Below are 12,306 nucleotides of genomic sequence, written 5' to 3' on the forward strand. Positions count from 1 at the left end.
TTACCGTCACTTTTGGGACGGATTAACACCTCCTCCAAAGTTGTAATAAGCCCCTATATCTCCACAGCTGATGGTGCAACGTCTGCATCAGGCAGAGGTGAGGGATGCCAACCTTGGTATACTGTATTCATTTTGAGCTGGAGATCCACTATTGTGAGCTGTGGGGACTATAGAGGTGAACTCCTGAGTGAGATGAACAAGTGGATGAGCCAGAACTGGTTAAAAATGAATAGTGAGAAGACCAAGATTTTGATCTTCGGTACAGACAGATCTTTTTGAGGCACTTGCTGGTGGCCTGAATCCTGTGGGGTGTTAACATCCCCAATACAAGTAGCTAAAAACCTAGGGCTTCTGTTCGATAGCTCTTTGACTTTTGACCTACAGCTTAAACAAACTACCAAAACCAGTTTTTGGATGATTAAAATTTTAAAGAAAATTTTACCCTTTCACCCTAAGGATCTTAGGATTTTTATAGTCCTTTCTTTGGTTATGTCCAGACTCGATTATTGTAATGCACTATTGCTGAAAATTAATCAAGGCTCTCTGCATAAGCTACAGCTCATACAGAATGCTGCAGCACGTTTGGTTCTGAGTCTCCAAAGAGCGGCATCAGCAACTGAGAGCCTTAGACAGCTACATTGGCTGCTGATTAGAAAGCGTATTTCTTTCAAGGCTTTTTGGATTACATACAAGACTCTGCATTCCCAGGGCCCCAAATATCTTCGCTCTACATTAAGGTGGTATACTCCTAGCTGCCAACTGAGATCAGCAGGTCTCTTCAAGGCCCTTGTGCCCCACTGTAGGAGAGTCAGATGGGGAGACAGGGCTCTTTCTGCTGCAGCAGCTAAGCTTTGGAATTTTCTGCCTTTATATATTAGAAAGCTGGAGGTTTTTATGTTGTTTCGGAAACAGCACAAAACCTGGTTCTTTTCCCAATAACCTGCTCTTTCCTGATTCCATCACTTTGCTCTGCTCCTCTCACTTGCTAGCGCTTCGATGCTATGGCCAGAATGTGCTCTACAAATTCAAATACAAAAACTATATTAGTAAATTGCTGGAAGCACAGTGGGAGTACCTGTACATTGGAGTGCATTTACTGCACATCGTAAAAGGTAAGTATATTTTAAGTATATATTTGAATGTGCATATAAATACATATATATTCAAACGCATACGTATACATATTTATATACATATATATGTATGTACTGTTTTGAAAGTAATTTTAAAATTGTTACTTTTAACATTCTGTATTGCTACTTGCACTACGTGCATGGTAAACAGTGGTGCAGTGTAAGGGCAATGAAATAATGCATAGTAATATACGATGGACCATTGGCCTCTGCTTCCATTTTACATTGGCTCACAACTCCATCTTATCGAGTCTGGTTCTGTGCGTGAAGCACTATTCTGTGTTTTTCCACAAGCTTCTGCAAGCTGCAGGGTGGGGTATTTTTCTGCTCAACTTCACTCCATCTCCCTGGTACGGAGGGCGCTATTTACATTTCACAAGCTATCAGTTAGGACAGGGGGATGCACCTGCACTCAAGGAGGAATGCAAGCTTCACCTTGGAGCCCTCTTCTGGGAACCTGGCCCGTTCCCAGGAGATGTCTCAAAGGGTGAACAAGGTACCGCCGACTGCACAATTTGTAATGGAGGGGGTCTTTTTCTCGAAAAGACTCCTGGGCGTTAGTAAATACTATAAAGGTCAGGAGCCCTTATGAACTAGCTCAGGAACTCTCTTCTGGGTTGGACACAACGCCAGGAGGACTGATTGTCCCTAACGAGACTCCCTGCGCAAGTCGATTTGGGTTTCCCGGCTTGGTGTATGGCGGAGGAATGCAGAACCTCTTTTTGGTGAAGCCTTTCATTTTATAGTCATTTGAGCATATTGTGTGTGTATGTGTAGTATGCATTTATTCTTGCAGCTACTTTCAGGTTATTTAGCATGATATCACAGAGTGCTCATATTCTTGCAGTTATTCTCATGTTATCTTTCATAATATTTTTGTGTGGTCAGTTTTGCTATAAGAGAACTTGCCCCATAAATAAACTTGATTATTCTACTTATTAAGGAGTTTGAGAGTGATTGTTTCACGCTGTGCCCTAAATTGTCCTGAAGTGCATAGTTCTGTTATTCTGAAGTGTAAAGCAACACACATTCTTTAATTAATTATATTGCTGGACTCTCGAAACGTTACTGATCCCTGAACCCTAAAAAGCCCACAAACCTGTAATCAAAAACCCATTCCTGAAACCTAAAAAAGCATAAAACTTTATACTCAAACTCTCCACACAACAAGAAACTCCTCCTTAATACTGAAACCATTCCACCCCGGTACTCTAAAAACCCATCAGCTCCCAAACTATACTCATCCCTGAACCCAAAAAATGTTTAAACATTTTAACCAAACACTCCTTGAAACCCTAACATTCCTCCTTAACACTAAACTCATTCCTACCTCTGAACCCTAAAAACCCACTAACCTCAAAAACATAACTCCTCCCTGAAAACTACAAATTCCCGTAGCCCATAACTAAAAAAAGAATCTCTAAAGCCTTGAAAAACATACAACTTTATACCCTACACTCTCCAAAACCATCAAACCCACAAAATGTATTATTGTGGGCAGGAGCATAAGAAATTGTTTTTATTACATGTATTACAGGCAGGCATTTTCATTTTAACTTCTGGGAAGATATGAAGACACCTTTTAAGTAAATAATTTACAGAACAAAGAAAGTTTAACCTTAACTCTAAAGTAACTTTAAGAACAAATGATTCTGAGTACTGGTACAAAAAGGTAAAATTTGTATTCGTTAGAAATTACTCAATAGCACCCCCAATGTAAGATTGAGCTTGGCTCAGCGAATTAAAAGTTTTAGAATGCCGACATTTACTGCTATTATTTGCATGCATTCTAAGTTACGTGAAAACCTGAAGCAGGGATAAGAAGCAGATTTGGGTGGGGGGGGGAGGGGATGTTGTCTACATAGAGATGGAGAGATTTGAGTGACAGCTGCTAATACATTTTCTACCCACTTTCTGCCTGAAGTTACCCACTGTCAAATACATTTTCTCCCTAATCTATACTTATGCTTTCGCCTTGAACCCATAAATGAGGAGTAGACAATTAACAGTGGTTAACACCTCTAGAAGAGAGTGCTAACCGCTGTTAACAATTGCAGAGGTCAAAAATATGTAATATGTGATTTGTTTGGCACAATGTGCTCCTACTGAAGGAAGAGCTGGGATCCACCATCCACTCTTTGAGAAAGCATCAACCTCATAGCAGCCCAGCTGGTCATGTGAATCTGGAAGTTTAACAAGAACTTCCACTGTCAGAGAACTTCACTTGCCTCCCTGCCAGCCTCCACCACCTTCAAGTCATGCTGTCTCGTTTACAAAGAATTGCTCAGAGATGCCCCTCTTTAGGTGGTCTTTAAGATAAAACTCTCCTGTGGTGCCCACAGCTCCTGGAGTCACAGAAATGCAACACTGAAAACCAATGAATGCAAGAACACCAAACCAGGCAGAAATCAGGCAGCATGCCTCCTTCTGCTAGGCTGAGGGAGTCTGGAAAAAGACGCAGCCCGGACCTGAAATTGACCCTGTTCCTCCACTTACACAAGCATATGGCCGGGTATAGCAGAGGACTCTTACCACCAAACACCACTCACCCCCCACTCCCTTCTTCTTGTGGTCGCTGGGGCCCCTGGTCCAGTTGGCGAGCGCAAGCAAGAGACGCGCTCGCCGACCTCATCCGCCTTATCAAGGTAGCCCCCGTGACATCATCCTTGGTGTGCGGCATCCGGGGCCACGGAACCAGTATAGGCAATCGGCTGTGGTTTTGTAACAAGGGCGGGGGCTGGGGAGACTGCCGCTTCCCAACCCCCACCGCCACTCCCCTGGCCCGGCGCCGCTGCCATAAGCGGCCCCCCTGATTGGGGTGGCCCGTGCAAATGGGGTCGATAGGCGTCTGCAGGAGAGGATTTAGGTACAGCCTGGTGTGCAGGCTCACAGTGCAGCGTAACACTATGGCCGCCGTACTGTTACGCTGCCTGCATTAGTACGGCCGATGATGCTAAAATTATGCCCAGTCCCCCCGAAAACATTTCTATGGACGCCCATGATGGGAGCACTTCTCTTCAGAGAATAAATAGCCCACGATGGGAGCACTTCTCTTCAGAGAATAAATCACAGCACCATAGTACCTCCCCACTGACCACCTCTTCCCACTCCCAAATCCTCGAGAATCTTTTTTCCCCTTGTAGCCTCTCTTCTTGCGTTCACCTTGCTAGTAGCCCCTCAGCCCTTTGTTATTTTAGTGCTGTGTTGCTTTGTACCACGCTTTGCCTCTTTAACTATATCCACAACCTAGAGCTGTACAGTCCCAATTGAGAGGGTCGAGTTAGAAGTAAAGGTTGACAACAATGTTGGCTGTAAGTTGTTACTTTACCTCTGCAGTAATACTCGAAAATGTATTTAATTTTTGCTTCATACAATATTTTGCCAAATGAGCCCAGCTCTGTGCACTCATAGTTTAAATTACGTTGCCAGTCACGAGACTCCTATTACAGTCTAACAGAAGGCCAAGCATCCGCCACTTGTGCAGGACGGAAGTTCAGGGCTATGGCATCTGGTGTAATATTTCAGTCTCAGGCCTGAGATCCCTGGTCAGTTTCCAAAGTCATATTTGATTTCACAACCGTGGGGAATACAGATGGAAAAGATAAAATGATTCTCCGTTGCCCAACGTGCTCGTTCCTGAATATGTTTTTGGATTAATGTTGTTTACTAATGAAAAAATGTCCCAGTTTGTACGTAGTTATTCAGCCCACACTATAAATAACAGATGCATGTAGAAGCACATATGCTGCTGTCCATCAAGATCCGATGGCCCATCACTGCAGTGAACACAATATTTTTAGGACGTATGTTGCGATTTACTTTAAAATTAACGATTTCTGCTTTCACTTTGTAATACTGCCAGATGAAGTTTAGAAACAGGTAAAGATAGCAGGGTCCTAACAAATGCCCCCGCAGCTCCCGAAATGCGGAGGGCTGGAGGGATGGTCCGAGTTCCAGGGGGCCCTCAGCACAGCACCTAGGCGGAGTGAGCTCGGAGGGGGTGGGGGCCCTCCATGTTCAGTGCATGGGGGGCCCCTCCAGTTTCGGTACGCCATAGATAACGTGAACGCTTGTGAAAGGCCACAGGCGAAGAAAAATTAAAAACGTAATTTCCGTTTCCCTAATTCTGCAAAACAATTTTAGGAGAAATACTTTAGACCAAAGGGATTTAATAAATAGCAAACCAAAACACCGCAATGTCTTCTTACCTGCGCAACACAAGGAGAAGGCGAGGAGAAATGGCAGTGACCGCATTTGTGCTGCAGTCTCGGGGCCTCCGGCTGCCTCCGCTCCGCAAGGGACGTGTGAGATCTGAGAGTGGCAGTGTCCCGTCAGAGGCGAAGGCTCTGCCGCTTCCTGTCAAAGCGGATGGGATGAAAGCGCCGGAGTATTGTAGTCGGGCACCTGTTCTTCAGCACAGCAGCTGGGGCACGGAGCTGGCCAGCCTCAGAAGGGGCATAGCAGTTGGCACAAGTTCTCACCAGAGAACTTTCGCTCAGGATTGGAACAGCTTGAAAAACAAAAGAATTAAATGTTTCTGCACATTGCAACCGACTGCCCCACGCCTTGATTAATTTAGTCATGAAAATGTATTTTTGGTCTAATAAAAACACACAACAATTTGATTGTTTTACAAGGACCATGTTTGTGTTACTACAGTTAATCTTAGGAAGATTACCTTCCTGTAAAAAAAAAATCCATGCCATTTTAGCGGTTATGCTGTACAGCAGTGGTTCCCAACCTTTTGACTTCTATTGACCCCCACTTTATCAGTACTGGAACCCGGGGACCCCACTGAATCATTATTGGAATCCAGGGACCCCCCCAATAAGTCATTACTGAAAGCTGGGGACCTAATCTGTTCATATTATTACATTTTCTAAGCAGTCCCGAACCCCCTGAGGAGGCTCTGCGGACCTCCAGGGGTCACCGGACCACAAGCTGGGAACCACTGTTGTACAGTGTTTAAGCGGTATTGTGGCACACATGGGCATAAACAAAAAGGTTGTCATTTTCCAGGACACTCCTTACAGAATCTGGGGGGCCTTGAACGCTCGCCTTCCCAGCACTGCCCGCAGCCAGGGACAAGCCGCTGACTTCATCAGAGCACCAGGAGGCGCATAAAACTACGGCGCTTTGCCGTAGCGTGGGATGCAACTACCAAGCTTTGCCCGCAGCACGGGATGCGCCTGGCAGAAGACTGGGCCAAGAGCGAGCCCGTCATTGCCCTGAAGAGGCTGGGCTAGGCCACCCCCTTAATGCTGGTACCAGCCCTAGATCATGCAGTAAGTAGCAATCGCTATTATTATCAATTTTACCTACTATACTGTGAGCAGGGCAGGGGTAATGCTTGAATGTGGCTGTGTTTTGAGTTATCAAATTCACAGAGCAAGATAGGCAATCGTATACCTCCTTCAGTAGCAGATAAATTGATGAGGAATAATACCTTGGATAGGTTTTTACAAAAGGCCGTTGGAGCCCTCGAAAGGGAGATTGAGGCCCTTGTTGGGTCAGAAGACCGCCATTTCGGGTTTACACCCGCTGGCCCTATTATGAGTTTCCCGCTGGGCCCACAACATTGACACCGGCTCATAATCGAACCGGCGGCAATGTTGCAGTGAGTGGGGTGCGACAGCACCCATCGCGCTTTTCACTGCCTGTAATTCAGGCAGTTAAAAGCGTGACAGGGCTGCCCATGGGGGCCCCTGCACTGCCCATGCCAAGTGCCTGGGCCCCCATGTGGCCCCTGGCACCACGTCTCAGCCAGCATTTGCATGACAGTGGAACCGCCATGCAAAAGCTGGAGGACAAGGGAGTCGTAATGCTCTGGGCAGCACTGCTGATTGCGCTACTCCTGGAGCAGCTACTGAGTCATATGGGGCTGCTCCTACAGCAATTACTCTGGTACAGCAACAGCAGGACATCATTGACCATTCCAAATTTGGTGGGGCTGGGGAAATCTTAGGGAATAGAGGTGATAGGGAGCATGCCAATTGTCAGGAAGAAAGGTCCAACAAAGGGGAAGGGTATAGTAACAAGGAGACTAGGGTGCTCCATCTTCCCCCACAGGTAAGGCTCTTAGTGGCAGTGATCGCAAATGTCCCTAGGCTTTGCTCAAATAGTACCAAATCCTTCACTGAACTGAAGAATAATGTTTTACAATGGTTGCATTCTAATGCAAGCTTTCCCTTTTCCCTGGTGTCCACTATATTAATGGTGAGTAGGGTGGCATGGGTGGGGATGCTACCTAAAGAATGTGAAGGGGACTGCATTGTCATTCATTTGAATTCCCCCTCACTTGCCAACCAGTTTTTGTTTAATTGTTGCAAGGTTGGCCCAGTCTATAGGGGTGTTTCTTCTTTGCATTAGCTTGCAGCCTTTTATCCTTGCCCTGGTCTTCTTTCTTCATTGGAGTGGCAGTGTGGCTTTAGAGAACATATCTCTTCCAGTGGTCAAGGATTTACACTGCTTTATCATAGAAGTGTTAGGGGGAGGGATCCTTCATCACTGGCTGAAATGGATTGACTTATAGGGCCGGAGAACCAGGGCCTTTTAGGTCCCCTGCCGAATTTCTGTCCCCCTGTCAAAGGATTAATGGCAGGCGACTATCTAAGCCAGAAGATCCAAGTTCTCTGGTGGAGAACCAACAAATCCCCCAAAGGCATCTAAATCAATTGGAAGTGGAAGGAATAAGTGGCCAAAATGTACCAGATGTACTCCCAATATGACACCCTTTCATTTCTGTGGGTCTGATTACTATTATAAGTTGGAACATAGCAGGTCTAGGGGCCAAGCTTACTAACCCAGCTTGGGGGGACTTTATACACCAATATAAAATCTGTATTTTCTAGGAAACCTGGGCCTTGGAGTCCAGGTATACATCTGGTTTTAAAAGCTTCTAGATCCCCGCTCATGGGGCAGCTTCTGGTAGGCCTTTGGGAGGCCTACTAATTTGGCTCAACAGTAATCCTAAGTACAGAGCAAGAGATATACATTTTGGCTTTGCTGATATTCAGGGACTAGTTCTTTCAAACAATAAAGAGATTCCACACCGGGTGATAAACATATATAACAGAAGTGTGGGAAAGTGCAGACAATCAGAAACTCTTTGTATGCTAGACAATTTGCTGGCAGCCTGTGTAAGGGCTTATTATGTTTTCATAGCAGGGGATTCTACACTACTTTCAAACCCTATTCAGTGGCCCAGGAACTTTGTAGGGAAGAGGACCAACAATGGGGGATTCTGCACCTGGCTATGCCTAACAGGTGCAGGTTGACTCAAGCTGTGTTACAGGTTGTTAACATCACGCTTTCGCACGGGCTGCGGGCATGCAACAGCTGTTCTCGTTCGGATGCCAATTAGCCCCAACATTTAGACGGGGGATGTATAGGAGTCGCATTGACTATCTGCTTTAAAATATCCGATTGTGGGCCACATGGTTGACATGGAGGTGATGGAGCATGAAGAGAGCGATCGCGACCCACTGCTACTCTCTTTCAGAAATCTGTTCCCTTGTTTAGATGGCTCTGGTTCTGGTGATCCTGGGCAACAACTTAAAGTGACCAACAACAAGCGTAACGCTCGGCGGGAAATGCTTAAAACCTCCTCCTCTACTATTGCCACTCTCTATAAACTGCTAGCCAACCATATGGAAAATATGCTTTCAATTTGCCCTGACTATGGGAAGATAGTAGAAGTATTTGAATCTTTACGATTCCCTCAAGGAGTTATATGTTAAAGAACTTGCAGACAAGACGACGTCCAAGCGAAGCAGTGGGTGGCATACCAAAACATGTAGGGAAGCTAAAAATGGGTTGCTAAAGGCACTAAAAAGTGGAGACAGATACTTAATAAGCCAAACCAGAGCAAGATACAGGTTGGAGCTAACTCAAGCTAGGAGGCAAGGGGCAGTGAAGCATTGGGAAAGGTTTTGGAAGCAGCTAGGTGCAATGATCAAAGACAGTTTTGCAAAATTGTTATATCATGATAGCAGGGTCCTCCAGTTCCCGATGGGGTCGTCAATTCAATCAGGTGAGCGGGTTTTACATTTCAGCTTACTTTACTCTGCCCTTGACAATTCTAGATCAGAAGTGTTTGTTAATGATTGTGGGGAGAGATCTACTACACTTGAGTTTACTTAAACTGAAACTTTGGCTGCTATTAATTCACTCAAGCAGGGCAAGGCCCTTGGCCTTACAAAGTAGTGGGTGACCTGTATAAGTCTAATCCGATATTTGGGCACCCTATATTAACATGGTTTGTAATGCAGCAGCAGCAGGTGCGCCAATTCCACCCACTTGGAAAGGGACTGAAATAGTTCCTCTTTTTAAAAAGGGCAACCCCAGTGATCCGGTAAATTATCGGCTGATTAGTCTGATTGATAATTTGCAAACGATTTTTTCTAAACAGATTTTAGACCGGCTGCTAGAATAGATTGAGGAAGGTGGGACCATATCAAGCCTTCAGGCAGGATGTAGACTTGCAGTAAGTGCCGTAGACCAGGTTTTTAGATTTTTAATAATTAAATGGAAGATTGTGGACATTGGTGGGGGGAACTATATGTTGCTTTTATTGACCTTCGAGTAGCTTTTGACCTAGTTCTGATGGGAAAGTTGTGGTGTACGCTGCAGAAGATGGGTTCCCCCCCCCTGAGCTTTTAAATGAAATTATTCGCTTACACAAAGACACTTTTGCACGAATTAGAAGCGGCAATAAAGTTGAATTGACAGATCCAGTCAAGGTTGAAGGGGGTGCAGCAGAGCTGCGTTTTAGCACCTACAATTTTTCTTTTATACATCAACAATTATATTGAGGACCTGAACGACTGTGTGAATGATTCCCCCAGTTTGACAGGTCAGGAAATACCGGGGTTGTTCTACGCAGATGATACCCTTATATCAGCAAAAACAAAGAACTTAGTTAATAATTTTTTCTTTAAAACAAAATTCAAAAGAAATGGAGCACACTGCCTACACTCCAGCAAAAAAGTCCAACCCCAATGCATCTTGGTAAATGCAGTCAAACTCGTAGTCCGTTCAGAAAGTAATGTCGTCTTTCACATCCGTAGGCACAGCAAGTGCTGTATATCACTGTACACATGTTTCTGGGTTTAGCCCATCATCAGCAGGGAGCAGCATGGTACAGGGGCTTGCTTGAAATGCCGCCAAATGTCTTCTCGGGTTTATGTACCACTCATGGCAGGTGCCTCCCAAGGCTCATCAGCCGTGGCTCAAGGGAGCTGTCTTAAAGACAAAATTACAAAGAAAAGGAGCACACTGCCTACACTCCAGCAACACAGTCCAACCCCAATGCATCATGGTAAATGCAGTCAAACTCGTAGTCCATTCAGAAAGTAATGTTGTCTTTCACCTCCGTAGGCACAGCAAGTGCTGTATATCACTGTACACATGTTTCTGGGTTTAGCCCATCATCAGCAGGGAGCAGCATGGTATAGGGGCTTGCTTGAAATGCCGCCAAATGTCTTCTCGGGTTTATGTACCACTCATGGCGCATATGTGCCTCCCAAGGCTAGTCAGCCGTGGCTCAAGGGAGCCGTCTTAAAGACAAAATTACAAAGAAAGGGAGCACACTGCCTACACTCCAGCAACAAAGTCCAACCCCAGTGCATCATGGTAAATGTAGTCGAACTCGTAGTCCGTTCAGAAAGTAATAAAGTCTTTCACCTCCGTATGCGCAGCAAGTGCTGTATATCCCTGTTCACATGTTTCTGGGATTAGCCCGTCATCAGCAGGGAGCAGCATGGTATAGGGGCCTGCTTGAAATGTCGCCAGATGTCTTCTCGGGTTTATGTACCACTCATGGCGCACAATTCCCTCTCCCTCCGGTGAACTACCCTTTAGACCTCCTTTTCTTTCTCACTTTCACACCTGCCTTTCCTTAGTCGCTTTGTGTAGTAGGCTATTGGCTTTTTTGACAAACTACAAACTAGAGGTTGAGCTTAGTCATCCTATGGTGTTCGGGGTAACAGAGGACTGACCCTGTTACAATATTAAAACCACCCTACAGAGCAGGATAAAAAATATCAACTAGGTGTGTTAGTGAGCGGTATGGCTGGCCACAGGACTCAAATGTCACATCAATGCATGTTTTCATGATGTAACACATCATTTCTACTGGCCAAGGTCCCATGCCTGAGACGTCCTTAACGGAACAGCTCTCCTGCTGTCTCATTCCTGGTGATATCATCTTTATCGTAAAGAAAACACCTATATCTTTTTGGGTCACAGAATGAAGGCTAGGGGAAAATGTTTATTTTGCAGTAAGTGGAGGTGAACCACACTGTGCATCCATGAAATTTAGCGGCTTGCCTGTAAAACCACAAAGATGTGCGAAATTCTAAGACAACAAGGAGCAGATCATATTCAGGAAGCATATATTTGAAAAATTAAGACTGTTATTTTATAACATCACCACGCGAGGCAATGTTTTGAAATAACCCTCTTACTATATATTTTAACTGATTACTTTTGAACTACACTGCTTAAAGCCTCCTCACAAAGGTCCCTGTGAAATGCATCCTAGATCGGGCAGCCTGTTTCATCAAAGGCCTGAAGAAGTTTGACCATATATAACCCCAACACTGAAGTGACTACTCTGGTTCCTACTCCTGCCCTATCATCTTCAAGATCCCCTGCCTCATGTTTTAAGCACCAAGAAACAGCACCACTGCATGTTTGCAACAAGTAAATCACCTCAGGTAGACAGTGTAACACGAGAAGCCAGGGCATCCTTAGTTTGGAAACAAAGAAATGCAAACAAAATCCACAAAGGAGGCACCGTAGATCTACCACAGGAACTGGAACATCAACAAATCGACATCAGAACTACATAAACAATTCTGCAACAATGCTCTGCCTTATTGTAAACAATCATAAATTATATTATAGGGTTTAGGCCTCTGTCATGTCTGCACTACATTGCTCTCTGGCTAGGTTTTGACTATAGCAGTCACACTACACACATATGTCTGAAAATGGGGTGCCACGTGCTGTCATAGAATATATTCAAAACCATTGCCAATACCAATAGGTCTGTTTTTTTAATTAGTCAAAGAGTTTGCTAATTTATAGTCAAATTTGAGTGTGCATGTGCTTGGTCTGTATAGATGGGCGCCTCACTCTATGCCCTTTTCCTAATAAAGATGCAAACCAA

At 44.9% G+C, this 12,306-nt stretch overlaps 1 protein-coding gene across 1 annotated transcript in view; it reads right to left on the minus strand.

The window, feature by feature from the left end:
- Positions 1-5,482, minus strand: part of CHRNA1 (cholinergic receptor nicotinic alpha 1 subunit) — a 148,110-nt gene extending 142,628 nt beyond the window's left edge. Inside the window, exon 1 of the mRNA XM_069225388.1 lies at positions 5,342-5,482. Within this exon, the coding sequence (XP_069081489.1) occupies positions 5,342-5,387 (46 nt within the window). The 5' untranslated portion in view covers positions 5,388-5,482. The remainder of the gene's footprint in view (positions 1-5,341) is intronic.
- Positions 5,483-12,306: the final 6,824 nt, after the last annotated feature.

Source organism: Pleurodeles waltl, chromosome 3_1 (genome assembly GCF_031143425.1).
Source record: "Pleurodeles waltl isolate 20211129_DDA chromosome 3_1, aPleWal1.hap1.20221129, whole genome shotgun sequence".
NCBI classification, from domain to species: domain Eukaryota; kingdom Metazoa; phylum Chordata; class Amphibia; order Caudata; family Salamandridae; genus Pleurodeles; species Pleurodeles waltl.